The sequence below is a fragment of the Xyrauchen texanus genome, chromosome 3 (genome assembly GCF_025860055.1).
Source record: "Xyrauchen texanus isolate HMW12.3.18 chromosome 3, RBS_HiC_50CHRs, whole genome shotgun sequence".
Lineage (NCBI taxonomy): Eukaryota > Metazoa > Chordata > Actinopteri > Cypriniformes > Catostomidae > Xyrauchen > Xyrauchen texanus.
This window is the reverse complement of record NC_068278.1, coordinates 40,915,982-40,941,026: the sequence shown is the minus strand read 5'-3', so window position 1 is coordinate 40,941,026 and position 25,045 is coordinate 40,915,982. Positions and strand designations below refer to the sequence as shown.

The following is a 25,045-nucleotide window of genomic DNA, read 5'->3' as shown; positions in this document are numbered from 1 at the left end:
GATGTTTAAACAAGGGCGACAACAAAGAATCGCTTTGCACAATAATCGGAACATTCCAAGTAAAGCTCAGGTAAAACGCCACCTGGTGGATTTTTAAGGTGTTTGAAAATCCCACAGATCCTAGAATCTAACATGATAGTAAAGGTTCAGTCTTCTATGAAAAGCAAATGTTACAATGTCCAGGTGGACATACATTTCCACGGGATATTTTTGTAACATGGGACGTAAATGATATAGAACATAAATACTTATGTTACAATAGACATTTATGCGGTACAATACATTTTCTCTCTTCCTCTATTCTAACCATTAAAAAGCTAGCAGCATACAAGAAGGCACGCGCGGTGAGGTTGCTATAGTAACGTCAACTAAAACCAGAGCGCGGTTTCAGTTGCGAAACTGACAGACTAGCTTGTTTTCTCATACAAATTTAGGCTTTATTGATGAATTTATTCTATCTCAAACAAAAGGAAGAATGCCACTCGACGACCCACGAGTGGATTGGATTAAAAACACAGCGTGTGTCATGTTGGATTTGCCTGATTCCGGCTGCTTTGAGGAGTTGCTCAGCCGCGGTGATGGAGAGGAAGAGCAGAAAATCCTAAATTTTTTAAACTTAGTCACTGAGGAGGAGGCGTCCTTTACGCTCTTTGTCTTCAAGAATATAAGGGAAGAAGAGGTTGAGGTTGAAGTTGATGTTCCTGAGGGTAGGTTTTGTGATGTGTATGACTTTCTTCTCTTCTGCTCAACTCAAACAACGATTTTTAGAAGAATATCTCAGCTCTGCATGTCCATAATATGCAAGTGAATGGCGACCAAAATTTTGAACTTCCAAAAAGGTCACATAAAGGTTATTTATAAGATCACAGTGATTTAATCCATGTCTTCTGAAGCAATCCAATCAGTTTGGTGATAACAGACCAAAATATAACTGCAGTCTCCTTGGCGATCATGATTTCAAGCTCGATTACACTTGCTAGCGCCATCTAGTGCTCTTCGCATGTGTCAAGTAGAGGTCTTCATGGGTCCAAACATTTGTGCCTGAACCCAAAGAGACCCGGACCTGACCCATCTATTATTTGAAAACTTGGAACCATACCTATGCAGAACCGAGAAATCCCAGACCCTAACCAGACCCGTTTATTATTTGAAAGCTGGGACCCAGACCCAGCCGGGAGACACAGACCCGATCGAAACAGATTTCACAGCTGATTGCTATTAACAAGTTAATGTACAAGTTGTTAGAAAACAAAACTTTGTGTCTTACCTAATGTAACATTAGTAGTCTTCTCCCCTGTGCCTGTCCATGACGCATATAATCCATCCTCCTTGCCAAGAAAGTTGGTAAAATACATCCAGTTTTTTTGCGGATCCTCTCTTGCTGTTTGAAACAGCATAACTAATCCACTCATTATTTCAGCTTCAAAAGTCCACTTGCTGTCATGGTAATGGATGACAAACGCGAATTGTTTAGAATCAGCTTTTTTTTGCATAAGATAACTTCTACTGTTTGCCCTTTTGAACTATAATAACGATTGCTCGTTCATTGCTATGGCTGCAATCGTTAGCATTAAAATTATCCCATAATTTACTCACCATAAAGCCATCCTAGGTGTATATGACTTTCTTCATTCATCCAAACACAATCAGAGTTATATTAAAATATATCCTGGTTCTAACAAGCTTTATAATGGGAGTGAATGGTACCTTAGATTTTGAAGCCCAAAAAAGCGCATCCATCCATCCAAAAAGTAATCCATACGGCGCATTTATGTTTAAAAAGTATCCATATTTATAACTTTTTAAACTATAATCACTGGCTTCCAGTAACGGCCGTCCACGCGTTCACAAGAGAGTCGAGTTCCGGCACATGACGGAGGCATAGCATAAGCTCCGGTGAGAAGTGACGAACGCAGAATTGCCGAGGATAGAGCAAAACAAAATGCCGATCATGAATTAGAAGTTAACAACAAGGATTCTTGAAGAAAAATGTTGGTGGATTTCGATATAAGAGAAGAGGAGATTCTGTTTTTTGCCCAGCCCTATTTGTTGAACCGGAGTACACCAACAAGGAACTCCAGAGGATGGAGGATGCTGCAGCAGCAGCGGCGGCACAAAGAAAATAATCTGGGAGACGGAGAGTACGTAAGATGTGGTGGTGCTCATGCAGGAAATGTGAGGTAATGCCAACAGAGGCTGAGAGTGTTTGCTGCCATGAATGGATGATTGGAATGACTGGATAGATGCACGAACGCACCATTTTAAGACTAATACAAATCTACATTATAGCTAAAAAAACGAACTACTTTTTGCCATTTTACTTTGCTGTAAACAATGCGTGCTTCCATCCTAATTTTACAATGTTGCAAGTTACAACACACACACACAGAGCACCATCATCATCACTGCTGTCTGATCACGGCCGGGTCTTCTCGGATCGACTCGGGTGTTACACATATTGTTAAAAAGACCCGGGACCCACAGAAATAGAATGGGACCCGAACATGTACGGGTCCAGGTTCGGGTCTCGGGCTGGGTCTCGGGTCCTCAGGTTAGGGTGGAATGGTGAAGACCTCTAGGGTCAAGCACTAGAAAGTGTAATCAAGCTTGAAACCATGATCATGTCTAGAGACTGCAATGGCAAGATGTACAGTGAAAAAGGAATCATATGTTTTGTCTGTTTTCACCCAAAGTCAACTAGATTGCTTCAGAAGACATGGACTAAACCACTGGAGTCTTATGTTTTACTTTTATGCCGACTTTCTGCTAATTTTATATGACACATATTTCAAATAAAATGTAATTTTGCTCACTTAAGTAGAAAATTGAAAGTATTTAAGGGCCTTGTCAATAAAAGTTGCTGCCCAGAAATAATTACATGTAGAAAATAATTTCTCAGTGAATACGCATCAAGATTCTTCAGAAATTGCAGAGAATGGAAAAGAGAGAAGTCTACCTGCAGTTTCTTCAGAAGAAACCCTTCACATAAGTAGAGAAAATACTGCTAGCAGTAAGTGTGCTTCCTGATGGTTAACATTCTTTTAAATAAATTCTTCAAAATAAGAAAGTAAATGGCTGTTTTTGTGTCCTTTTATTGTTTTTCTATCGCTCATACATGACTGAAGGGAAAAGAAAAGGCCAAAAAAGAAAAAATAAGGAGACGGGTGTCATACACCCAACAGAAGACTCTCAGAAGGAGGATCTTGAAGTTGAGGGAATGACAGATGCAACAAATGGGGATAAACCACCTTGCAATGTAATTCTCCTTTGTTAGTCATTTACATTTCCATGTGTTTTAGGGCATGATAAAGATCATTTCTCTTCACATCAGAAGTATTTTAGTGAGAATCTTGATTCTCATTATTTGAAAGCTTTGTTTTTCATCTTTCCACCACAAAGATTGAGGTTCAGGTTGTGTATCATGTGGAGCTTCATGTGGCTTTGAACAATATCCCAGAGAAGTTTGTGAACTTTAATGCCCTCTACTTCCTGAGGAGTACAAATGGTAGGTGGACTAAATTACTCTCAAAATGTGTCTTGTTTTTCACATATAATTGCACATTTACTAACCGATCTGTCTGGTGTGTTATCCATTCCAGAAACTATCACTGAACCTGTCGACATAAATGAGGCTAATGATTTGATGTCTAAACTGATTGAGTTTGGCATGATGAACGGCCACCCCTTGATGATGCTTAGAGGGCTTCTCAACTATGTGTGTGACTTAACTTCTCATACACATATAGATGGAATAGCATTGATTATGCACAGCTGCAATATCTCTTGATTCTTTCTGCTTTTTCATGTAGGTGTATATCCCACTTCTCTCAGTGAACCAGCTGAGGCTCACTGATGGTGGTTATCATGGAGTGACTGGGTCTCAAGACAGGGATGAAGAACATAAGACTAAAGGAGATGAGGAACAGCAGCCTGTAGAGTCCCATAGGGCTTTTATGGTCCGAGATGAACTTCTTAACAGCACACATAAGTTCTTGGGGGTCATAGACAAAACCTTGCAGCAGTTGGAAGGTGTGTTAGTGTTTCTCACTTTGATTCTCTGGCTAAATTCCACTTGTCATGCGCAAATTGAAGGAATAGTGTTTTTTATTTCATGAAAATGTAGCCATTACAATATGAAAGCACTGCAATTATTTAAATGAATGTCTCAGGGCTCCTTGAACTAGCTAAATTCACTGACAAGATATTTTGTCACATCGAAATGAAATGCAAATACAGTATTTATTTATTTTTTGTAGGCGAGATTAAGTTACATATTCCAGAAATTGATTTGGAGGGTGAGGTGGAGGTGCTCTTGTCTAACCAATTGATGGTGGAGAAGCTTGAGCAGTGTGTGATGAACTGGCAGACACAAATCACTATTGTCATTGAAGAGCAGAAAAGGAAGAAACCACAGGTCTGTGTGAAAATTTGTTTATGGTGTTGTACTTCATGCCTCTTGTCCTTGTCATACCTTATGTTGTTCAAAATTAATTTGACTTTCTGTCCTCTGTGGAACAAAAATAATATGTTAGACTTTTAAAAAGAACTCACCTTCAAACAAAAGACTAACTTACTTTATATTGTTCTTGCACCACACAAGGGATCGGGTCCTTTGGTGGAGATTGAGTTCTGGCGTGAACGTACTGCTGTCTTGAGTAGTCTTTATGAGCAGCTAAACCTTCCAGTGGTGAAAAAGATTCTGGATGTGATGACACGTGCTGACTCCTTCATTATGGAGGAGATGGACAAGACCATAACTGAGCTTTTCAAGTACCATGATGAGTCTGTCAATAATGTACAGTTCCTCAGCACGCTGGAGAGACATTTCAAGGTGTGGAACCATAAGTATCCTTAAGCTCTTTAAAGAAACAGTTCAACCAAAAATGAAAATTCTATTATTACTGACTAACCCTCATGCCATCCCAGATGTGTATGACTTTCTTTCCTCTGCAGAACACAAACAAAGGTTTTTGAAAGAACATTTCAGTTCTGTGGGTCTATGCATATTGTACAAGTGCCATTGCCGTCTCTAGGCACGATCATTATTTCAAGCTAAACACATCTTAGTGCTTGATGAAACTTGCAGTTGCACCTCCAAACCATCAGCAATTCCCCAGTTGAGCAGCAAATCTCCAAAAATATTTACACATTTTCTCATATACTTATGTGCTATTATTTACAGAATCTTGCCACAGGGGTGAATTTCAAAGTGGTCTTGGACACTATTCCTGAGATGATGAATGGGCTGCGTTTGACCTGGATATTATCCAGGCATTTCAACACAGATGAGCGTATGGCATCTCTAATGGAAAGCATTGCCTGGGAATTGTCTGAACGGGTTGCCAGAGTTGTGAATGTTCATGCTCTCTTTAAGTGAGTTTGTGTATGTACTTTAAACCACAAGCCAACAGTAAAAAAATCCAAAAAAATAAAAAGGTTTCAGTAATGTCACCTCTCTTCGTTTGGGTTTTTAGCCCACTGTAAATTCCTATTTCATTTCCATTAGATGTTAACATGGTTTCTGAGTTAAAGGCATATGGAAAAACATTTACCTTACACTATAAAAAAAGCAATCTATACTCAAAAATGTGTATGCTGTATTTGCATATTAAACATTAACATTATTTATTAAAAGAAAGTCGCTTAGGATATTATGTTAAAATGTATCCATATTGATTTGTTGGCAGTGTTGGACATCATTACGAAAACTTAGTGCTTTACACACTATTTGATCCCATATTTGATTATATTTGTTTAGTTTTTGCATTGTTGATTACTTCCAATCATGTGAAATGATTTTGGCAGAGAAATTGACACAATATTCTTTTAGAAGATTATAATCACCACATTCATCAATTGTATGCAGAGATAAGAGGATGGTGGCCAAAGCTAAGGCTCTGGATGGAAAACAAGTATTAGATCAGTGGAAGGCCAGCTATTTTGAGGTCCGTGCACAGATTGAGGCATCAGACCGAGATCCCCGCTGGGAATTTGATCGTAAAAAGCTGTTTGAAAAGACAGACTATATGGCTTCGATCTGTCAGGACTTGTATAACTTCTTGCAGGTTAGCCCGATCAGATCAAGTATGGCTATATATGAATCCATATCTTTCTATTCACATTTGTGCAAAGAAAATCCCTCACAATAACCTACTCACAAACTAATATTCACTTATAGACTTTAGATGAGTTCTACATTATCTTTGGACCTGAATTGAAAGCAGTGACAGGTGATCCAAAGCGAATAGATGATGTTTTACGTCGAGTAGACTGCTTGGTCGTACCAATTGAGGAACTTGCCTTTGACCCTTTTGACATCCGCAAAATGGGCAGCTGGAAAATTACCTTGCAAGAATTTAAAACTCATGTCCAGGTAGGAATTGTGACAAAAAGTACATTTTCAATTTGCATTTAGTTTTGTTTTTATATCATTATTAAAAAAAAAATTATTTGATAAAGTCTATTGAAGGAGAAGCCATCAATTTTATTGACCAGTCCTTCAAGACGCTGCGTTCTGCATCTGCAGCCTTTGACCTGCTGCTGAAATTCCAGCACATTCGCTCCAGAGATGCCATCAACAATCAGTTGATGAAAAAGTTCAATGATATTCTTTCTCAGTACTGCAAAGAGGTGCCTTAGGATCTGCTTACTCAAAACTTTTTCCAAGACATTTTTGAATTATTTTTATGGTGATACAAATATTTGTATACAATGTTACAAAGACACAAAGTGTTTTCTTTAATACTGTCTGTGTTGTTTGGTGTTTGTGTTGCCTAGGTGGACATTATAAATGACATATTTGTTAAACACAAGAATAATCCACCTCTGAATAAGAATCAGCCTTCTGTGGCAGGGGCCATTGATTGGTCGCGTTCGCTGATAGACCGCATGAGGAGCACCTTTATACGCTTCATGGAAGTGAATGATATGATGGCGAGTGAAGAAGGCAAAATAGTAAGTCTTTGCATAATAAGTCATCGCAATATTATATTAAGCTTTTATTAATAGTATATTGGGGTGAGCATCAGTCCTTGGTACCATTTTATTTTAAATAATGTTCATCATACATATGTAAAAGGGGCAAATAAAATCATATTGGTGTGGGGCCTGGTGGCGACGACTATTTTTGGTTTGTGGCATGAGGTTAGGCAAATTTTGATGGTGATGGGTGATGACAAAAGGGATGTCAATGCACTTTCTTGAGGGGAGGCTGTCGTTCTGACACTAGCTAGCTCGCATATTTTAATAAGAATCAGAATGAGCTTTATTGCCAAGTATGCTTACATTAAAGATTCCAGTGCACAGAGAAAAACAACAGTAAGACACAGATCATAAAATAATAAAATAAGTGAATAATATATATATATATATTATAATATATAAAGAAGTAGGGCATATCACATAAATATAAAATATTTTAATCAAAATATGAAAGAATAAGTTCATCAAAAACATTTAAATTCTGCCATTATTTTCTAACCCTCATGTTGTTCCAAACCTGTATGACTTTCTTTCTGCCATGGAATACAAAAATGTAGATGTAAGTGTTAACCTCAAACATTAAATGTAAAAAGATTCAATGAAAGTGATTGTTAACTGAGGCTGATATTCTGCCTTACTTCTTCATTTGGTTTCCACTGAAAAAAATTAAGTCTTGCAGGTTTGAAACAGAACAACATAATGGTGAGTGAATGATGACCGAATTAAAAAGTTTTGGTGAACTAATTCTTTACAATGCTTTTTCCATTTGTCTTGGCCAACATTACTATTATTTACAAAACTATGTGTTGTGTCCTAACAACTGGAACCATTCTCAGCCAATGGCTTCTTCTAGTTTTGTTTTTTCATCTTTGCAGGCAACAGCCAAGTATCTAGAGGTTGCAAGGCGTGTGAGGGACTATGAGATAAACATCTATGATTGTTGGTTTGCAGAGACTGAGCAGGCTCTGCCCCTTCTCATGAAGAGAAGTCTGCTGCTCATTGTCAACAAAGCTGGCATTGTCTGTGCAGACTCCACACAGACAGAGACTGTACGTTGTGTTAATGAAACCTGTGAGAAAGCGATAGCATTTAAAATGTACAAAATTAGTCAAAACAATTTGAAATTTTTCTTCTTTTATAACCTTTGAATATGGTTGTGATTGCAGGGTACAGAGAGGCATGTAGAAAAGGATGTGTACTACTCTGTAAATTTTGCCCCTGAGCTGAAAGAGATCATATCTGAGACCAATTACCTCGATCAGCTGGGATGCAGAGTTACAGAACTGGCACGAAATGTTGCTCTGCAGGAAGAAAAGTTTCTGAGGTAACACCCCCCCTCTTCTGTTACTTTTCTCAGAGAAAAAAAAAAGGACTGTTGACAACATAGATAATAAATTGGTACACTTCCTTTTTCTTGGAGTGTGTTTGGATGGTTTGCCACTGTTTAATTCATGCTTCATGACTGTTTTTACCTGCAGGTACATACATGGGCTTAAAAAGTTGGTAAACCATTACCATTCTCTGATGGACAGCCTAAATGATGCTGAGTTATCACTGATGGCTGAGCAGGTGCAGGAACTTAGGCAAGTGCTACGCTATGGCTGCAAAAGACTGAACTGGAATTCACTTGGTAAGCAAACATGGGATACAGCAAATTTTTTTGGTGTACCTTGTAATATTAACTTTTAACAGTTCTCAAACATAGATTCTTGAATAAACTTTATTTACACCTGTTCTAAAAGGTATACCACAATTTATCCAACGTGGAAACCAGGCCACTTCAAAGTTTGAGTCCCTTATGAACCAAATTCAAAAGAATGAACGAGACATTGATGAGAAACTGAAATCCATTGAATCAGCAAACCTTTTCAAGTTCCCAATGCCAGACAAAACAGGACGCCTACCAGGTTAAGAGTGTTATAAATGTTTTAAAATAATTACCAATGGCTAGATTATTACTAATTAGATGTAGTTAGATGGTGACAGTGACACCATTTAACTAATTAGACCAGGTCCAAAATTACAATAGTTTACAGTGTTATCTGCCTATTGTTCCAGGCATAAAGGAGTTCTGTGAATTCATTGAGTGTGAGAGGGCAAAAGTTGTGAACCTGCTGGTGAATAAATATGTAGCCATCAGTCCCCTCCTCTCCAAGATGGAGAGTCTGATCATGGGAACCAGCACTGGCAAAGCCAAGCAAATGGCTCTGTTCTACGCTTACTGGGAGCGCAAGATCTTTGACTCCCTCACCAAGATGGTGCTCAAGTGAGATTTATTTGATAATTTTCCTGATGTTCTCCTATACTTTTATGTATTTTAAGACCTTAAGATTTCAATGAGTGTATTTTAATGTAAAATTTTGTGAATTCTGTCTTGCAGGAATATTCAAGCTTTTAACACTGCATTGATGGGCACCACGGCACTTTTCCAAATTGATACCATCCTTGCTGCTCCTGAGATTGCTTTGCATCCCAAGAACAACGAGGTGTACAAGCTTATTAGGCAGTGTGTTGGTGACTGTGTGGAGAGCACCAGGGTAAGCTAACTAGGAACTACATTTGGATAGCATATCTCCGATTGGAAAACTAAAATCTTAACAAAACAAATTTACTGCCGCATGATGTGTCAGTTACAAACACTGCAATAAAATAATTTTCTCAATTAATTTGATCCGAAATCTCTTTACCCTGGCCTTTAAGTCTGAGAAATTAAATGGAGGACACAGTTTGGAGTGTTTGTATTTTGTGTTTTAGATTAGTGGTGTATGTGTTTGTGATAATTTTGTGGTAATGTTGTCATGTTTTAAATTGTATAATTGATAAGCACTTTGGTCAGCTCTGTTGTTTTAAATGTGCAATATAATAACGTTAAGTTGAGTTGAGTCAAAGTCTTTCTAGCAACACAGTCCACACCTAAATCTAAAAAATGATTGGTCAAGATTAGTATCAAAGAACATATTTCAAATCAGCAGTAAAATCTGAGAACACTGGTATCATAAATTGTGCTTCTTTACCTTAGAGTATACAAAAAATATATATCTTGTTTTCAGGCCATAATTTTGTGAGGTTTATGCTTAAAACAATAAAAGATTATTTGTCAATGGGGTAAGAAAAATTTACATAATTAAAAAGAAAAACATATGTTTCTTGTTTAAGGATGTTTAGAGATGTTTACTGGAAAAGACAAAAATACAGAGAAGAATTATTTTTTTGGACTTTGGCAAATAAATGAAGAAGCTTGCTGAAATTTTATTTCAAAGTAAATATTTGGTCATCCAGGTCACCTTTTCTCCTGTTCATATCTTTTTAGAGGTTTGTTCGCTGGATGCATGGCAGTTGTCTCCACTGTCCTCCACAGCTTGTTGATGGTGAGGATAAGCTATTCGTCTTCACTTTTTACAGTGAAATATGTCAGATTCCACAGATAAATGAGCAAGTCATGGCTGTCACACAGAGCATGCAGCGACTACTTAATGGCATCAATGTATACCTCAAAAACTGGATGAGCTACCGCTCTCTCTGGAAGCTCGACAAGGCTATTGTCACAGAGAAATTTGCAGCCAAGAAGCCCTCATGCGTGATGTATGATGAGAAGTTTCAGTTCTATGTCAAGGTCGGCAAAGAGGTGGCGAAGCAGCCATTGGTGAAGCATGAACACATTATCAGGCTGAACCTGGAGCCACTGGCCCATGCCGTGCAGGAGAACGCTCAGGCATGGGTCACCTCTCTGGGTAGGCTACTCAATGACTCAGCCCGAGAGGAGCTTTTCAACTTGCGCAATGAGCTGCTGGTAAGGACAACACAATGTTTCACATGCTCACATTTAACTAAAAACTGTTCTGAATGTTATCTATAAATCATAAATCACCTACAGTATGTATATGTCTTTACTCTAAAAAGAAATTGTCAGATAATTTGAAGAGGAGCCCCAATACCTTGGAGGACTTGAAATTTGTTCTGGGCACCATCACAGACATCAAAGATATGTCTCTCTCAGTAGAGATGCGAATCAATGATATTCAAGAGAGATACAGAACTCTGAGCATGTACAATGTGGAGGTGAGTAACAGTTCATGTTTCCATTTGAAACAAACTAAGTTTTTAGATGAAAATTGAATGGTAAAATGTGAAGTTTTAAACACATTCACCCAGTACTCAATCCAATATTTGACAGTCAAGTTATTGAAATTAAATGTGTAAAGCATTTCATATGTTCTAAAACTTGGTGACTTCATAGATTATTATCTCATTTACAACCTTTTTGTTCTGTAGACTATGGAGGAGGAGCTGCAGCAGTCTGCGAACATCAGCAATCTGTGGAATGAACTATTTACAGAGTCTAGACTTGTGGACCGCAGTCTGGGAAAAGTAAAGAAGACTTTTGCTGAGGTAGGCTTTTCAATTACCAGGCCTTAGCTCTAATTACCTCATTCTTCATTTAACTTCCATTTAAGTACAATTTAGCACCCATGCTCACTAATCAACAGAGTTTCTTACACTTTTCTTATGCTTAATTATGACAGAGAACTAACACACCCAGCTGATCTTTGATTTTTTAATTTTTCAACTCTCTCTCTCTCTCTCTCTCTCTTTCTCTCTCTCTCTCTCAATTTTCAGTTTAAGTTTAAGGTGCTTTATTAGCTTGACAAATATTTATATATTTATGTAAGTGTTTACAGCTAAACTACATATAAATAACACAGTGCAAAACAGTATACATAATATAAGAAAAAAAGACAAAATGTACAATGTATGCTTGACAATATTCATATATAACTTTATATACATAAATAACTCTCTCTCTCTCTCTCTCTCTCTCAGATCACCCTAAAACAGACTGAGGAGTATAAACAAGAGCTGTCCATATTTGCAGAGAGCTTCAACATGCATGGGCCTGGAGCAGTGGGAGATGATCTAGAAAAAGGCAAGAGCACCAGTGCACTAACATAAAACCTTCTGTTGTTTGTCATATTTGACCCATCTGGTATAATATCACAATTGTCTCTGTGTACTCTAATAGGTTTGACAATCATGGGCACCTATGAGATGGAGCTGGCTAAGGTAGAGGCAAGCCGTCAGGAACTGGCCAAAGCTGAGAAGCTGTTTAACCTTCCCATCACTATGTACCCAGAGCTCCTAAATGTGCAGAAGGAGATGAGGGGCCTCAGACAGATCTATGATATTTATACAACCCAGAAGGTTATAATAACCCATAGCTGTATAAACTTATTATGTTGGTAAAATCTCAAATGCATATTTGATAAGATGTTTTCTCCATCTAATTGCAGTTTAATGTTATGTTGTTTGTATATTAATTAGGCGGCTAAGACAGAGTGGTCACAGACCTTGTGGGTAAATTTGGACATCCAACTCCTGCAGGAGGGTATAGAGGGATTTATCAAGAGCTTGCAGAAACTGCCAAAGGATGTGAGAGCACTTCCTGTGTCTTTCTTTCTGGAGGGCCGCATGAAGGAATTCAGAGAGTCACTCCCCCTCCTATTGGACCTGAAGAATAAGGCTCTAAGGGACAGGTAATTGCTTTTAACATTTTGTTTTGTAATATTTCAGTGTATTTTATCAGCTCACCATCAAAGTTTATTTAATCTCTAATCACAATTGCTATCATTTGGTTTGTGCAGGCACTGGAAGGAGTTGATGGAGAGGACAGGCACCAGCTTTGAGATGAACCCAAGCACCTTCACTCTGGAGAACATGTTTACCATGGAACTGCATAAGTATGGCAACGTCATCAGTGACATAGTCACCTCAGCTGTAAAGGAGCTTGGCATTGAGAAGGTTAGAAATCTAAAATCATTGACATGATGACATGGCAATGGGTCATATACCAAATCAAGGCATTAAGTTTGGCAAAGACCATTATAGATGTTATTGATCATATAATATTACATTACAGAGTGCGTTGGTGTGTGTGTATACAGGGATTGAAAGAGGTGGAGGAAACATGGGAGAATATGAAGTTCAATGTGCAGCGGTACTTAAAAGGCACACAGGAGCATGGTTTCGTCCTCGGTTCTGTGGATGAGATCCTCCAGCGCCTGGATGATGATGCCATGAACCTGCAGAGTATGGCAGGAAGCCACTTTGTTGGTCCCTTCCTGGCCACTGTACAACAGTGGGAGAAGAATCTATCGCTCATCAGTGAGATTATTGAGGTCAGTGGAAAACGCTCAATGTTAAAGACATTAATATTGGCTTTAAATAGTGTACTCTTAAAAGTTGCAAACATTTAGCAGGTATACACATTTACAATATTTAACATATTTAAATTTTTTTGTCCAATAAATGCTCTCTAGAATGAGAATGTCCATCCCCCTTAATCATAAATACTGCATACCATTGACTAGCAATAACATGTAGCAAATTATGGTTTGTTAATGCATCTTTGGTGCACCATATTAAAGGCTATTGGCTACTTAAGAAAAATCTGTCTTTGACAGGTATTGCCTTAACTTCCTATTTTGATGGGAAATATGTCATCACAAGAAATAAAACCACACATATTACACCATTTCACAGGGTCTTCAATCAAGGACAAAGTGTGTGATGCACACTTGGGTCAGGTCTAAAGCATTTTGTTTACTGTTGCTCTGACATCTTTAGGTGTGGATGTTGGTACAGCAAAAATGGATGTACCTAGAGAGTATCTTCATTGGAGGTGATATTCGCTCTCAGCTACCCGAGGAAGCTAATAAATTTGACAATATTGACAAAATGTTCAAAAAGGTGAGTACTGCAACACGAAATATGTAAACAGTTTATTCGAAAACTGTGAATTGTGGGGATATTATAATTTTGAAGAACTGCATGCTTTACATTGAAAATGAATGTCAATCCAATATCCTGTGTTGGATATCACCAGATAATGACAGACACAGTGAAAGATCCTGGCATTAAGAGGTGCTGTCTAGTTCCAAATCGCCTGACTGATCTGCAAAACCTAAGTGAGGGTTTAGAGCGCTGCCAGAAGAGTCTGAATGATTACCTTGATTCCAAGCGTAACGCTTTCCCACGCTTTTTTTTTATTTCTGATGATGAACTACTCAGTATTCTTGGCAGCAGTGAGCCTACTTGTGTGCAGGAGCACATGATCAAGGTACTTTTGCAACATTTGTCTGTCAAGGAAAAGCCTCACTTTTGTGAATGTTCTAATAGTTAGTTTACTTTGAAATTTACTTTTGCCAATCATTCATATTAAATGAATTTTTCTTATCTAAAAAGTCTAATCTCAAATCATAAGTTGCACAACAGAGCTTAAATCGATCAATGCATTGCCTCCTCATCTGCAGATGTATGATAATATAGCAGCTCTGCATTTTGATACGGGAATAAATGGGGAAATGGTGGCAAGTGCTCTGGTGTCTGCGGAGGGAGAGGTGATGACACTCAAGCAACCTGTACCTGCAGAGGGCAGAGTGGAGGACTGGATGACTGGAGTACTGCTGGAGATGAGGAGAACAAACAGACTCATCACCAAAGAGGCTATTTACTTCTACAGCCACCAGAAGACCAGGTAATTAAATAACTAGACTGCATTAAGCTGTCATGACCCAGTGCAATCCATTAAAAACCCTCATCAAAGTTGCTTCTATGATTAGTGTTTGTGAGAATTTTGTGTGAGTGTTAAGCTAAATACAATTTCTACAGGAATATATTTGATCACCTTGGTGTGGTTTTGTTGTTGATTAAACTAGTTCAGTCATTGATATCACCATTAACTTTTCTGTTGTCTTCCCGCCTGTCTGTCAGGGTGGACTGGATGCTTGACTACCAGGGCATGGTTGTGCTGGCAGCAAACCAAGTTTGGTGGACCTGGGAGGTGGAGGACATATTCAAAAAGATGAATCACGGAGATAAGCAGGCATTAAAACAGTATGCAAAGAAAATGCACCAGCAGATCGATGACCTTGTGAAGCGCATCACACAACCTTTAAAGAAGAATGACAGACGCAAACTCAACACGGTTCTCATCATAGACGTCCATGCAAGGGACATTGTGGACAGTTTTGTCAGGGATAGGTAAGATGCTAATACTGTGCAGTCATTTATTTGTCAATATCTGATACCTCAAGAGTGGTTTTAAAAAGAAAAATGTCTGTTTCAGTAAAAATTGCTCATATAGGGTTTAGTAGTGGTCATTCACCGTTATTTAAATGAACAGTTCAACCAAAAATTTTAATTCTCTCATTATTTACTCACTTTTATGCTGTCTCAAACTCTAAAAATATCTTCCCTATTCTGCAAATCACAAACAAAGATATTTTGATAGAGATATGAGGTGTCTTTGACCATACAATGCAAGTCAGTGTGGTCCAACACTTTCAAGCTCCAAAAAAGACATAAAGGCAGCATAATGATAATTAAACTCGAAATAATGAGAGAATTATAATGTTTGTGTTAGCTATTCATTTAAGTAACAAAGGAATGTTTTTTATCACTGACACAATAGACAAGGAAACAGTAATGGCTGCTTTGTTCTGCAGTTCTGAATTTTCCCTTCTAACACATACTTTTGTTGTGGGCAGTATCACAGATGCCCGGGAGTTTGAGTGGGAGAGTCAGTTAAGATTCTACTGGGTTAAAGAACCTGATGAGCTGTTTGTGCAGCAGTGCAGTGCTCAGTTCTCCTATGGCTATGAGTACATGGGACTGAATGGCCGGTTGGTCATCACTCCATTGACTGACCGTATCTATCTCACACTCACTCAGGTACCCAGTTTATAAAGTTTCTGCCCTGAATAACTTATTCTGTTCATGTCTTGATAATATGTTATATGGTGTTCTCAGGCCTTGTCTATGTTCCTGGGTGGAGCACCAGCCGGGCCTGCAGGTACAGGGAAAACTGAATCCACTAAAGATCTGGCAAAGGCTTTGGGGCTCTTGTGTGTGGTCACAAACTGTGGAGAGGGCATGGACTACATGGTAAGAGACCTTAGACTCAAAACTGTACTATACGATTCTTTGCTTTCCTGGGTTACATGAACATAGGCAAGAATGATGTCAGTTCAGTTCAGTTTAACAAAATAATAAAAATATAATTAACTGTATATCAGAATGAGAACTTGGCTGATAAAAAGAACAATTTATTGGTCAATATCAGTTATTAAATCAGATTACATTTCATAACATCATTGTTTTTCTCAATCCCTCAGGCTGTGGGAAAAATTCTCTCTGGTTTAGCTCAGTGTGGAGCCTGGGGTTGCTTTGATGAGTTCAACCGCATTGATGCCTCAGTGTTGTCTGTCATCTCATCCCAGATCCAAACTATTCGAAACGCTGTCATGCTGCACCTCAAGAGGTTTCATGTGAGTTTATTACACCATCCAAGTCTATGCAATGGAATTATATTGCCATTTTCATAGTCAAATACAACACAAATTTAGATATAAATATTTCAGGGTCTGAGTGCCTTGTGCATTTCTTTTGGTTAGTTTGAAGGTCAGGAGATCAATTTGGATAACCGCATTGGGATCTTCATCACAATGAACCCTGGTTATGCTGGCCGCACAGAACTCCCTGAGTCAGTGAAAGCTCTGTTCAGACCAGTGGTGGTCATCGTGCCTGACCTACAGCAGATTTGTGAGATCATGCTCTTTTCTGAGGGCTTCCTCATGGCTAAGGTGTGTGCATCAGTGTAATGACTCCGGGCAGACACATTACAAAGGTTCTGCCATTCCAACAAGTGTTTATGCTGGTTTATGCTGTATTAACGGTAAATTAGTTAATCGTGAGTGTTAACGCATTAATTTTGACAGCTCTAAAAATAATACATCATGATTAAGCTCTTGATTTTATTAGATACCGCATTAAAACATTCAGTTTCTTGTAAAAGAAAGAAAAATAAATAAGTGTAAGTTTTGGGTTTAACAGTTGGTCTGGACACTTTTAGCAGAATATATTTGCATATAGACACAAGACAGTCTGCAACATTTAAGAAAATAATAACTGCCTAGTCACTTTTGTAGTCTGTATAGTGGTTTTTATCATAAATCCACAGACAAACATGAACATCTGGAGTCTAGACTCACTGTCCTCTGCCAATAGTCCTCAGTAGTGCAACATTTTCAGCAAATTAAAGAGCCAGTTTTTATTGTCTTGAATAGGCATTCAATTGCAACAGGGAGAAATAGTTTACTGTTTTTTTTTTAATTCCAGGTTTTGGCAAAGAAGATGACAGTGTTGTACAAACTAGCACGGGAGCAACTGTCTAAACAGTCTCACTATGACTTTGGACTTCGAGCATTGAAATCAGTGTTAGTGATGGCAGGGGAACTGAAGAGAGGGTCACCTGATCTTAGTGAGGTACTGATCATTCTGCATACTGGGAACAATACAACTGTTATCCTCCAAACTACCTCAATGAGCTACTGACAGTAATAAACACTTTCTTTCTCTCTCTGTTTCACCTTCCTTTCCTCCATTTGCTAGGATGTTGTCCTGATGCGGGCTCTAAGAGATATGAACCTGCCCAAGTTTGTATTTGAGGATGTTCCTCTGTTCTTGGGCCTTATATCAGATCTGTTCCCTGGCCTCGACTGCCCACGTGTTCGTTACCCCAGCTTCAATGATTCTGTGGAGGCCACCCTGCAGGAGAATAAATACATTATGCTTCCCAACCAGGTGACCCTTATAAAATGAATATTTGCAAAACAAAGGATTGGCTGCACCTTGCAGACCCACCCACTCCATTGTTCCACATATGAATCAAATACAAAAGAGTTATTTGCATTTTTTTGTATTTTACTTTAATCTATGTAAATCAGCTGATTAAAACAGAATACTGAGTGTTATAATGCACAACTCATCTTTGAATATAGGTGGATAAAGTGGTGCAAATGTATGAGACCATGATGACAAGACACACAACCATGGTAGTTGGACCAACAGGGGGAGGGAAATCAGTGGTGATTAACACCCTCTGCCAATCACAGACCAGGTTTCTGTCTACTCATAGCTGACAAAATATTAATATGGCAGCTGTATACATGTTTTTAAACAGAATGTCTAGAAGTTCTGCTACATTTTCAGTTCTTTGCAAAACAGGCCCAAATGCATAACTGTTGAATGTGAATTATCTCTTTAGATTGAGCCTGCAGACCAAAATGTACTGCCTGAACCCTAAAGCGATGAGTGTGATTGAGCTGTACGGGATCCTGGACCCTGTCACACGAGATTGGACTGATGGGATACTGTCTAACATATTCCGTGACATCAACAAGCCCACAGACAAAAAAGAAAGGAGGTGAATATTATTGTTTTTGTATTATTTTAGATATTGCAGGATTATTCATTATATCTTGTAATATTTACATTAAAGGGATAATTCTCCCAAAAATGAAAATTCTGTCTACATTTACTCACCCTCATATTTGTGACTTTCTTCTGTGGAGTAAAAAAGGAGATGTTATGTAGAATGTTAGCCTTTGTCACTGTTCACTTTCATTTTATGGAAATGGCTAACTTTTGGGTGGACTATCCCTTTAAAATGTACAACATTAAGAATTAAGTTTTTTTTCCAACATTAAATAAAAATTTGTTTACTAATTCAATGCTTTGAATAATTTTAATTCCATGCTAAATCTAATTTATATCAAAGGCACTGTTTGATACTAATGAAAGTAGACAGGAATCTACCATTAACTTCACCATGGATTCACAGGTACATACTGTTTGATGGAGATGTGGATGCTCTATGGGTGGAGAACATGAATTCAGTTATGGATGATAACAAGATTCTCACGCTGGCTAATGGAGAGAGAATCCGTCTACAGAACCACTGTGCCCTTCTCTTTGAGGTATCATGTAAAGACCCAAACATGCTTAAGTACAAGAATTTAGTGTATTTTTTTCTGATTACAAACACAAAAGATTTGATTTAGGTTGGAGATCTGCAGTATGCCTCCCCTGCTACAGTGTCTCGTTGTGGAATGGTGTTTGTGGACCCCAAGAACCTTCGTTATGCTCCCTACTGGGAAAAGTGGGTCAACAGCAGACCCCCCACAGTAAGACTCAATTGCCTATGCTGCTTTTATATGGGCCCCTGAAAAAACTGTGTCAGTCTGTTATAGGTGGCAAGGGAGGCTGAGCCTACCAAAAATGCATTATACATTACACTACATACAATACATGACACATAAATAAAACAATACTGTTTATTTAAAAAAAAAAAAATTTATAATGTGCATAACTCAGATGGATATAATAAATAAACCTTTATTTAAAATCCATAGGTGAGAATCACATTACAAAAGCTGGAGATTCACAGTTTCACAACCTAAATGTTAATCTAATGGGGAAATTGACCAATTTGAATTAGATTCAAAATGTATAACGTCATTAGTTGTCGGATAAAAAAGGAGCAATAAATAAAATTTGGCGTCTCCTTCATAAATTTCTTCCAGACCAGTTCGTTTTCATTATTATGTTAGTCTATGCTAATGATTAATGCATAGGAGGAGACAAAATGGGTTGTTGATCAGAAAGATAATTGTAACAGGGCATTAATTATAAAGACAATTTAAAGATGTTAAAGATATATAATTTGTATGCGGGATTAAAAATTCAACAACAATACTAGGCGTTGTGACAGTATCAAATTTTGACATCACAATAATTGTTGAAGCTTTTATCACTGTATAGGCAATTATCATGGTATTTAATTACATTACAAAAATGAAAGATAAATAAACTTTATTGTTTATTATTCTCTTAATAACAAGTTTAATTACTTTTTTCAATACCAAACTGGCCTTTTAACTTAGAAAAAATATCTAAAAAATGTACAATGAAACATTTACAAATTTACTAGGTAAACCAATATTTAACAATACATATTAAGTCAAATAGTCATTCACTGTCTTAAAGTGCAAAGCTGCAAACATGTAAAGTCCCTTATTAAAGTTGCTGTATGTAAGATTCAGAAACCTTGTTATTAATGACACTTGTGGCCACTTTGCTCGTGCTCGTGTACACACTCCATAAGTGAGTGAGTGAGCATCCAAAACAATGACGTAACGTACAAAGAGACTGAACGTGATTCACTGGCATCATACTGACAGATGAGGTAGCATAATTAAAATTACACAGTTATGATTGTTTTTCTACAAACTTTGAGACTAAACTAAAACTTCTTATCAGCTAACATAGCATACTGATACACAAATACAGCTACCTAACTATACCAAACAGTTTACTGTTGCACCGTTATGTTGCACTATTGTATGTTTTGTATGTCATATGTTGTACTATGAATAAGAAACCTGCGTATTTGCTTAAATTTATCCTGTATACCTGAATTTTAGTATAAAGAGAAGATCGTTGAATTATTTGAGTTACGAAGCAAGGTAGCTTGCATTTTGTTCAGCGTTAGCAGGCAAGATCAAGTTAGCTAAAATTATACAGATCAATCCTTATGGGACTATTTTTCACATGCTTTGCAGTTATGTAAGCTTACCTGTCCAATAAGAAGAACGCCAATTCAGGGTCGGTTTTGATCCCCAAAACCGAACAAGGGTACCTCCAGGAATCAAATGCCCTGCCGATGTTCACTCTAGTTTTTGCTCGACCACGATCACATTACCGCTTAGCCAGACTGGATTCAGATTTTAGTTTTTTTTGGCGTACTCTGAGTTTGTGTAGGATTCGGTGTTGTGCTGGGATCTGGACGTTTACTGGATTCCATTTCTAAGATAACGTTACCTAATGTTGCAGACTGTCTGTTGACGTGGAAGAGAAGCTATTACTGAGGCAAGGCTCTCGGGAGCAGGCATAAACATCAGATCCTTTGGATTTTCCTGGCAAAAGTGATTGGCTCCCTTCACATCAAAATTAGTCTACAGGCTTTAATAGGCAACCTAGGATGTCCGGAAAGGGCTATTTTTTAAGTTGCATTACAAGCCATTCAATCATTGGCAAAAAATTAAATATTATATAAATATTTCATGAAAATTATTACATATTGCACTTTTAATGATCACATAATTATTTGTAAACTGTACTAATAAATATCTGGTGCAATCCTTTTAGTACAGATTAAAGTGCAAATGCTTCTCGTCCATGCTGGTTTTGTTTAAAATCAAAGTGCACATGTGTAATTTATTCTGCATTCACGCAGTGTTGTGAATCTTGTTTCGTTGATGAAAAAAAAAAACTACTGTGCGACCAGAAAAATCTAAACAATTTGGCTAAAAGGTTATCTAGAATAATTTATGGTATTTTGAAATGCCCACGATAACAATATTCTGCATGTTCATTACCGTGATATGCTGTATTACCAATTACCATCACATGCCTACAAAATACTTGACATAATGATTAATGCTAGAGCAGGTTTGCTCACTATTAATTTACACATACATTTAATATTGGCTTTGCTGTGTCTACAGGAAATGACAGATCTCAGCAAAGTGTTTGAGAAGTATGTACCAAGTGCCATTGATATGATAGTGGATGGTATAGTTGACGGCAAACAGACAGAGAAATTGAAGACCGTCATCCCACAAACAGATTTAAACATGGTGAGTCAGTCAGTAGAGACCTAAACAAGAATCCTGCATAGGTTATATTGCATGTAGTGCAACCCTCTTTCTTTCTGTAGGTTATGCAGTTAACTGTGATGCTGGATTCTCTGCTAGAGAAAGAGGACTTAACTTCAGAAGAGCTTGAGTGTTATTTCCTTGAGGCACTCTACTGTTCACTGGGGGCCTGTCTCCTGGACAAAGGCAGACAGAAGTTTGATGATTTTATTAAAAAGTTGTCTTCTCTGAACAATGTTCATGATGAGAAGGTACTTGCTGGCCCAGGAGAGATTCCCGGTGAGATTGCAATATTATAATATATTGTCATTCAGTTAGACCCCATTTTGTTCATTTTGCTTGCAGTATTGTCCTTGAATTAATTAACTCCTCTCTGTGTCTAGATAATTGAGATTGAACTTTTGTTTAATTATGCAGTTTACTTGCCAACTCTCTATGATTTCCACTTTGATGGGACCCAAAAGAAGTGGGTTCCCTGGAGCTCCATGGTCTCAAAATACGTTCATAACCCTGACATGAAATTCATCGACATCCTTGGTAAAACAGCTGATGTTTTTTCTTTCACACCCTCCTATGTTGTCCTCTCCGCTCTTCCACTCTCCTTTCTTGTTTTGTCCTCTCCAACCTTCTCCTTCTCTTCGCTTATTTATTTGGTTTTCTCCCCTGTTAAAAACAACATCCTTTTTGGAGTTGGTCCCCTGCATGGGATGTTGTTGATGTCTGGGATAGCTTGGGTGAACTAAAGAGACAGTACATACAAAAATGAAAAGTCTTTTATAATTTACAAACACATATAACTTTCTTCTGTGAAACACAAAAGTAGATGTTAAGCAGAATTTAAGCCACAGTCACCATTCACTTTCATCTTTTAGAAAAAAGATGCAATAAAATTGAAAGGTGACTGAGGCTAAAAACTAACATCTGCGTTTGTGTTTAACTGAAGAAAGAAAGTCACATGGGTTTGGGACAGCATGAGGGAATTTTTATTTTTGGGTGAACAATCCCTTTGACCAGCAAGCCTTCCTTGGTCAACCAACATTATCTGAAAGTCCATGCTGGTTGACCAGCATTTTTTGATGTTGAACAACATAGGTCTGCTGGTCCACCAGTTAGAACAGTACCAAACAGCATAAACCACCATGGACAATCATGAAAATTCATGCTGGTTTTAACTTTTTTTCAGCAGGGTCAGGATGTGTCACCAATAAAAGCTAATTTTATCCATTGTTTTCTATCAGTTCCAACGGTAGACACCACTCGTGCCAACTGGTTGTTGGAACAGATGGTGAAGGTGAAAAGGCCAGTGGTGCTGGTTGGAGAGTCTGGTACCTCTAAAACAGCCACCATACAGAACTTCCTCAGTAATCTCAATACAGATACATCTGTATGTCCACTGCAGTGAACATCACACAAGCTGTTTTTGTAAACACAATTTAAAATGTACTTCAGCAGACATTAACGCAGAATAACCAGTATGCACTATTTTCCAGATAACGATGAGCATCAATTTCTCATCAAGAACAACATCCATGGACTTGCAAAGAACTCTGGAGGCAAGTGTTGAGAAGAGAACCAAGGACACATTTGGTCCTCCAATGGGAAAAAGGCTCCTTGTCTTTATGGATGATCTAAACATGCCAAGGGTAAGACTGGATTTATAGGTCTGATCTGAAACAGAGGATTACCTGAAGTCTGGAAAATGTAGTTGTGTGCTGATGTGGCAAAAAGTTTGGAAGTTCCACCTTATTGGTCCTCATGGGTTCATATTTGTATGATCTTAGGTGGATGAGTATGGCACCCAGCAGCCTATAGCTCTCCTTAAGCTGCTGTTGGATAGGGGTGGCATGTATGACAGAGGAAAGGAACTTAACTATAAAAGCATAAAGGACTTAGGCTTCATTGCAGCTATGGGGAAGGCAGGGGGTGGTAGGAATGAGGTGGATCCTCGATTTATCTCTCTATTCAGTGTGTTCAACATTCCCTTCCCTGAAGAGGAGTCCCTCCATCTCATCTACTCATCTATTCTTAAAGGACATACCAAGGTGTGAAATGTAATACAGCTCACCATAAAGTATCAGAACAAATGATATTTAACATCATAAAATCATACAAAAATCTGTCTGTTTTGAGTTGAAAGAGTTTAATCTGAATTACTACTTTTGTACTTTATAGCCTTTTGAGGAATGCATTCAAAATATCTGTGACAAGTTGACCTTTTGTACACTGGAGTTATACAAAACCATCATTAAAGACCTGCCACCAACACCCTCCAAGTTTCACTACATCTTTAACCTGAGAGATCTCTCCAGAGTCTACCATGGCCTGACGCTGACCAATCCTGAAAGGTTAAGGGTTTCATAATTCAGATGAATTTGAGTATAATAAGGACTGAAGCATTTATTTTTTGTTTAAAAGAGCTTAAATGCAAGACTCTAAACCACTGTGCCTCAAAGTATAATCCTCATGCAGTGTTTGTCATGGCCAGTTTGTGTCATGTTTGTTTTGCTCTCACATAACCAGTGTTCCCACATTGTACCAGGTTTTTCACAGTCACCCAGTTTGTCCGTGTATGGAGGAATGAATGCTTAAGAGTCTTCCATGACAGACTTATTAATGAAACTGACAAAGTCCTGGTATGGCTTTTTTTATTTATTCTTTACAGTAGCTTTCAATATCTCTGCATACTGTATGTTTAACAGAGAAAAATAAAAGAGTTTGCACATTACAAAAGCCAATTATGGTCTTAATCTCAAATTATACACTTATTGTCTAATTGCATTTCTCTTATGCCTTTGCTTTCTACAGGTCCAGGGCCACATAAAGAATTTGATTGAAGAGCACTTCAGATCAGACCTCGATTCGGCCATGAGAGACCCCATTCTATTTGGAGATTACAGAACAGCTCTTAAGTCTGAGCCGAGAGTCTATGAAGACATACTGGACTATGATGCGTCCAAAGCTCTGTTTCAGGTGCAGAGATGTCAAATCTTCTAAACCAGAAAACCTTCAACGTCTTTGAAAATGAACAGGCTTTTCAGTCTGCACCATTTATTATTGATTATCACACTTTATTTGCAATTTGAATCACTTTTAGGAGATCCTTGAGGAGTATAATGAAAACAAGACCAGAATGAACCTGGTGCTGTTTGATGATGCTCTTGAGCACCTGACTGTTGTTCATCGCATCATTAGAATGGACCGTGGTCATGCATTGCTGGTTGGCGTAGGTGGTTCAGGGAAACAGTCTCTTACAAAGCTGGCTGCCTTCACCGCAGGTTATGAGGTAATTCATAATTTTAAACTTACCACCTTTTCTTCATATATTTCATATTTACCTATAAAATGAAGGAAGCCGCAAAAGAGATATAAGTGGGAAACAAAGAAAAAATGGAGGAAATAACATTCTGTTCCCTGTCTGTCGCTCACTTCGACGTTGTGTCAAAGAAGCGACACTAGGGGTCTCTCTTGAGTGCCGAATATACCTCTAATCTATGAAAAAAGGCCAATGAGAA

At 38.0% G+C, this 25,045-nt stretch overlaps 1 protein-coding gene across 1 annotated transcript in view; it reads left to right on the top strand.

The window, feature by feature from the left end:
- Positions 1 to 475: 475 nt before the first annotated feature.
- Positions 476 to 25,045, top strand: part of dnah10 (dynein axonemal heavy chain 10) — a 49,075-nt gene continuing 24,505 nt past the window's right edge. The window contains exons 1-51 of the mRNA XM_052099758.1: positions 476 to 707; positions 3,126 to 3,256; positions 3,400 to 3,505; positions 3,600 to 3,715; positions 3,810 to 4,029; positions 4,257 to 4,414; positions 4,601 to 4,831; positions 5,183 to 5,373; positions 5,867 to 6,065; positions 6,179 to 6,373; positions 6,460 to 6,630; positions 6,778 to 6,954; positions 7,857 to 8,000; positions 8,148 to 8,305; positions 8,460 to 8,611; positions 8,724 to 8,888; positions 9,040 to 9,247; positions 9,362 to 9,518; positions 10,292 to 10,771; positions 10,882 to 11,040; positions 11,254 to 11,370; positions 11,803 to 11,905; positions 12,002 to 12,180; positions 12,301 to 12,512; positions 12,621 to 12,777; positions 12,921 to 13,154; positions 13,603 to 13,725; positions 13,862 to 14,095; positions 14,289 to 14,512; positions 14,749 to 15,018; positions 15,525 to 15,708; positions 15,787 to 15,921; positions 16,152 to 16,304; positions 16,431 to 16,619; positions 17,155 to 17,301; positions 17,428 to 17,619; positions 17,817 to 17,935; positions 18,083 to 18,241; positions 18,659 to 18,794; positions 18,879 to 19,001; positions 19,251 to 19,263; positions 21,394 to 21,515; positions 21,596 to 21,817; positions 21,956 to 22,070; positions 22,772 to 22,917; positions 23,024 to 23,176; positions 23,315 to 23,575; positions 23,706 to 23,878; positions 24,073 to 24,166; positions 24,339 to 24,503; positions 24,628 to 24,816. Coding sequence (XP_051955718.1) covers positions 476 to 707; positions 3,126 to 3,256; positions 3,400 to 3,505; positions 3,600 to 3,715; positions 3,810 to 4,029; positions 4,257 to 4,414; positions 4,601 to 4,831; positions 5,183 to 5,373; positions 5,867 to 6,065; positions 6,179 to 6,373; positions 6,460 to 6,630; positions 6,778 to 6,954; positions 7,857 to 8,000; positions 8,148 to 8,305; positions 8,460 to 8,611; positions 8,724 to 8,888; positions 9,040 to 9,247; positions 9,362 to 9,518; positions 10,292 to 10,771; positions 10,882 to 11,040; positions 11,254 to 11,370; positions 11,803 to 11,905; positions 12,002 to 12,180; positions 12,301 to 12,512; positions 12,621 to 12,777; positions 12,921 to 13,154; positions 13,603 to 13,725; positions 13,862 to 14,095; positions 14,289 to 14,512; positions 14,749 to 15,018; positions 15,525 to 15,708; positions 15,787 to 15,921; positions 16,152 to 16,304; positions 16,431 to 16,619; positions 17,155 to 17,301; positions 17,428 to 17,619; positions 17,817 to 17,935; positions 18,083 to 18,241; positions 18,659 to 18,794; positions 18,879 to 19,001; positions 19,251 to 19,263; positions 21,394 to 21,515; positions 21,596 to 21,817; positions 21,956 to 22,070; positions 22,772 to 22,917; positions 23,024 to 23,176; positions 23,315 to 23,575; positions 23,706 to 23,878; positions 24,073 to 24,166; positions 24,339 to 24,503; positions 24,628 to 24,816 — 8,793 coding nt within the window. The remainder of the gene's footprint in view (positions 708 to 3,125; positions 3,257 to 3,399; positions 3,506 to 3,599; positions 3,716 to 3,809; positions 4,030 to 4,256; positions 4,415 to 4,600; positions 4,832 to 5,182; positions 5,374 to 5,866; positions 6,066 to 6,178; positions 6,374 to 6,459; positions 6,631 to 6,777; positions 6,955 to 7,856; positions 8,001 to 8,147; positions 8,306 to 8,459; positions 8,612 to 8,723; positions 8,889 to 9,039; positions 9,248 to 9,361; positions 9,519 to 10,291; positions 10,772 to 10,881; positions 11,041 to 11,253; positions 11,371 to 11,802; positions 11,906 to 12,001; positions 12,181 to 12,300; positions 12,513 to 12,620; positions 12,778 to 12,920; positions 13,155 to 13,602; positions 13,726 to 13,861; positions 14,096 to 14,288; positions 14,513 to 14,748; positions 15,019 to 15,524; positions 15,709 to 15,786; positions 15,922 to 16,151; positions 16,305 to 16,430; positions 16,620 to 17,154; positions 17,302 to 17,427; positions 17,620 to 17,816; positions 17,936 to 18,082; positions 18,242 to 18,658; positions 18,795 to 18,878; positions 19,002 to 19,250; positions 19,264 to 21,393; positions 21,516 to 21,595; positions 21,818 to 21,955; positions 22,071 to 22,771; positions 22,918 to 23,023; positions 23,177 to 23,314; positions 23,576 to 23,705; positions 23,879 to 24,072; positions 24,167 to 24,338; positions 24,504 to 24,627; positions 24,817 to 25,045) is intronic.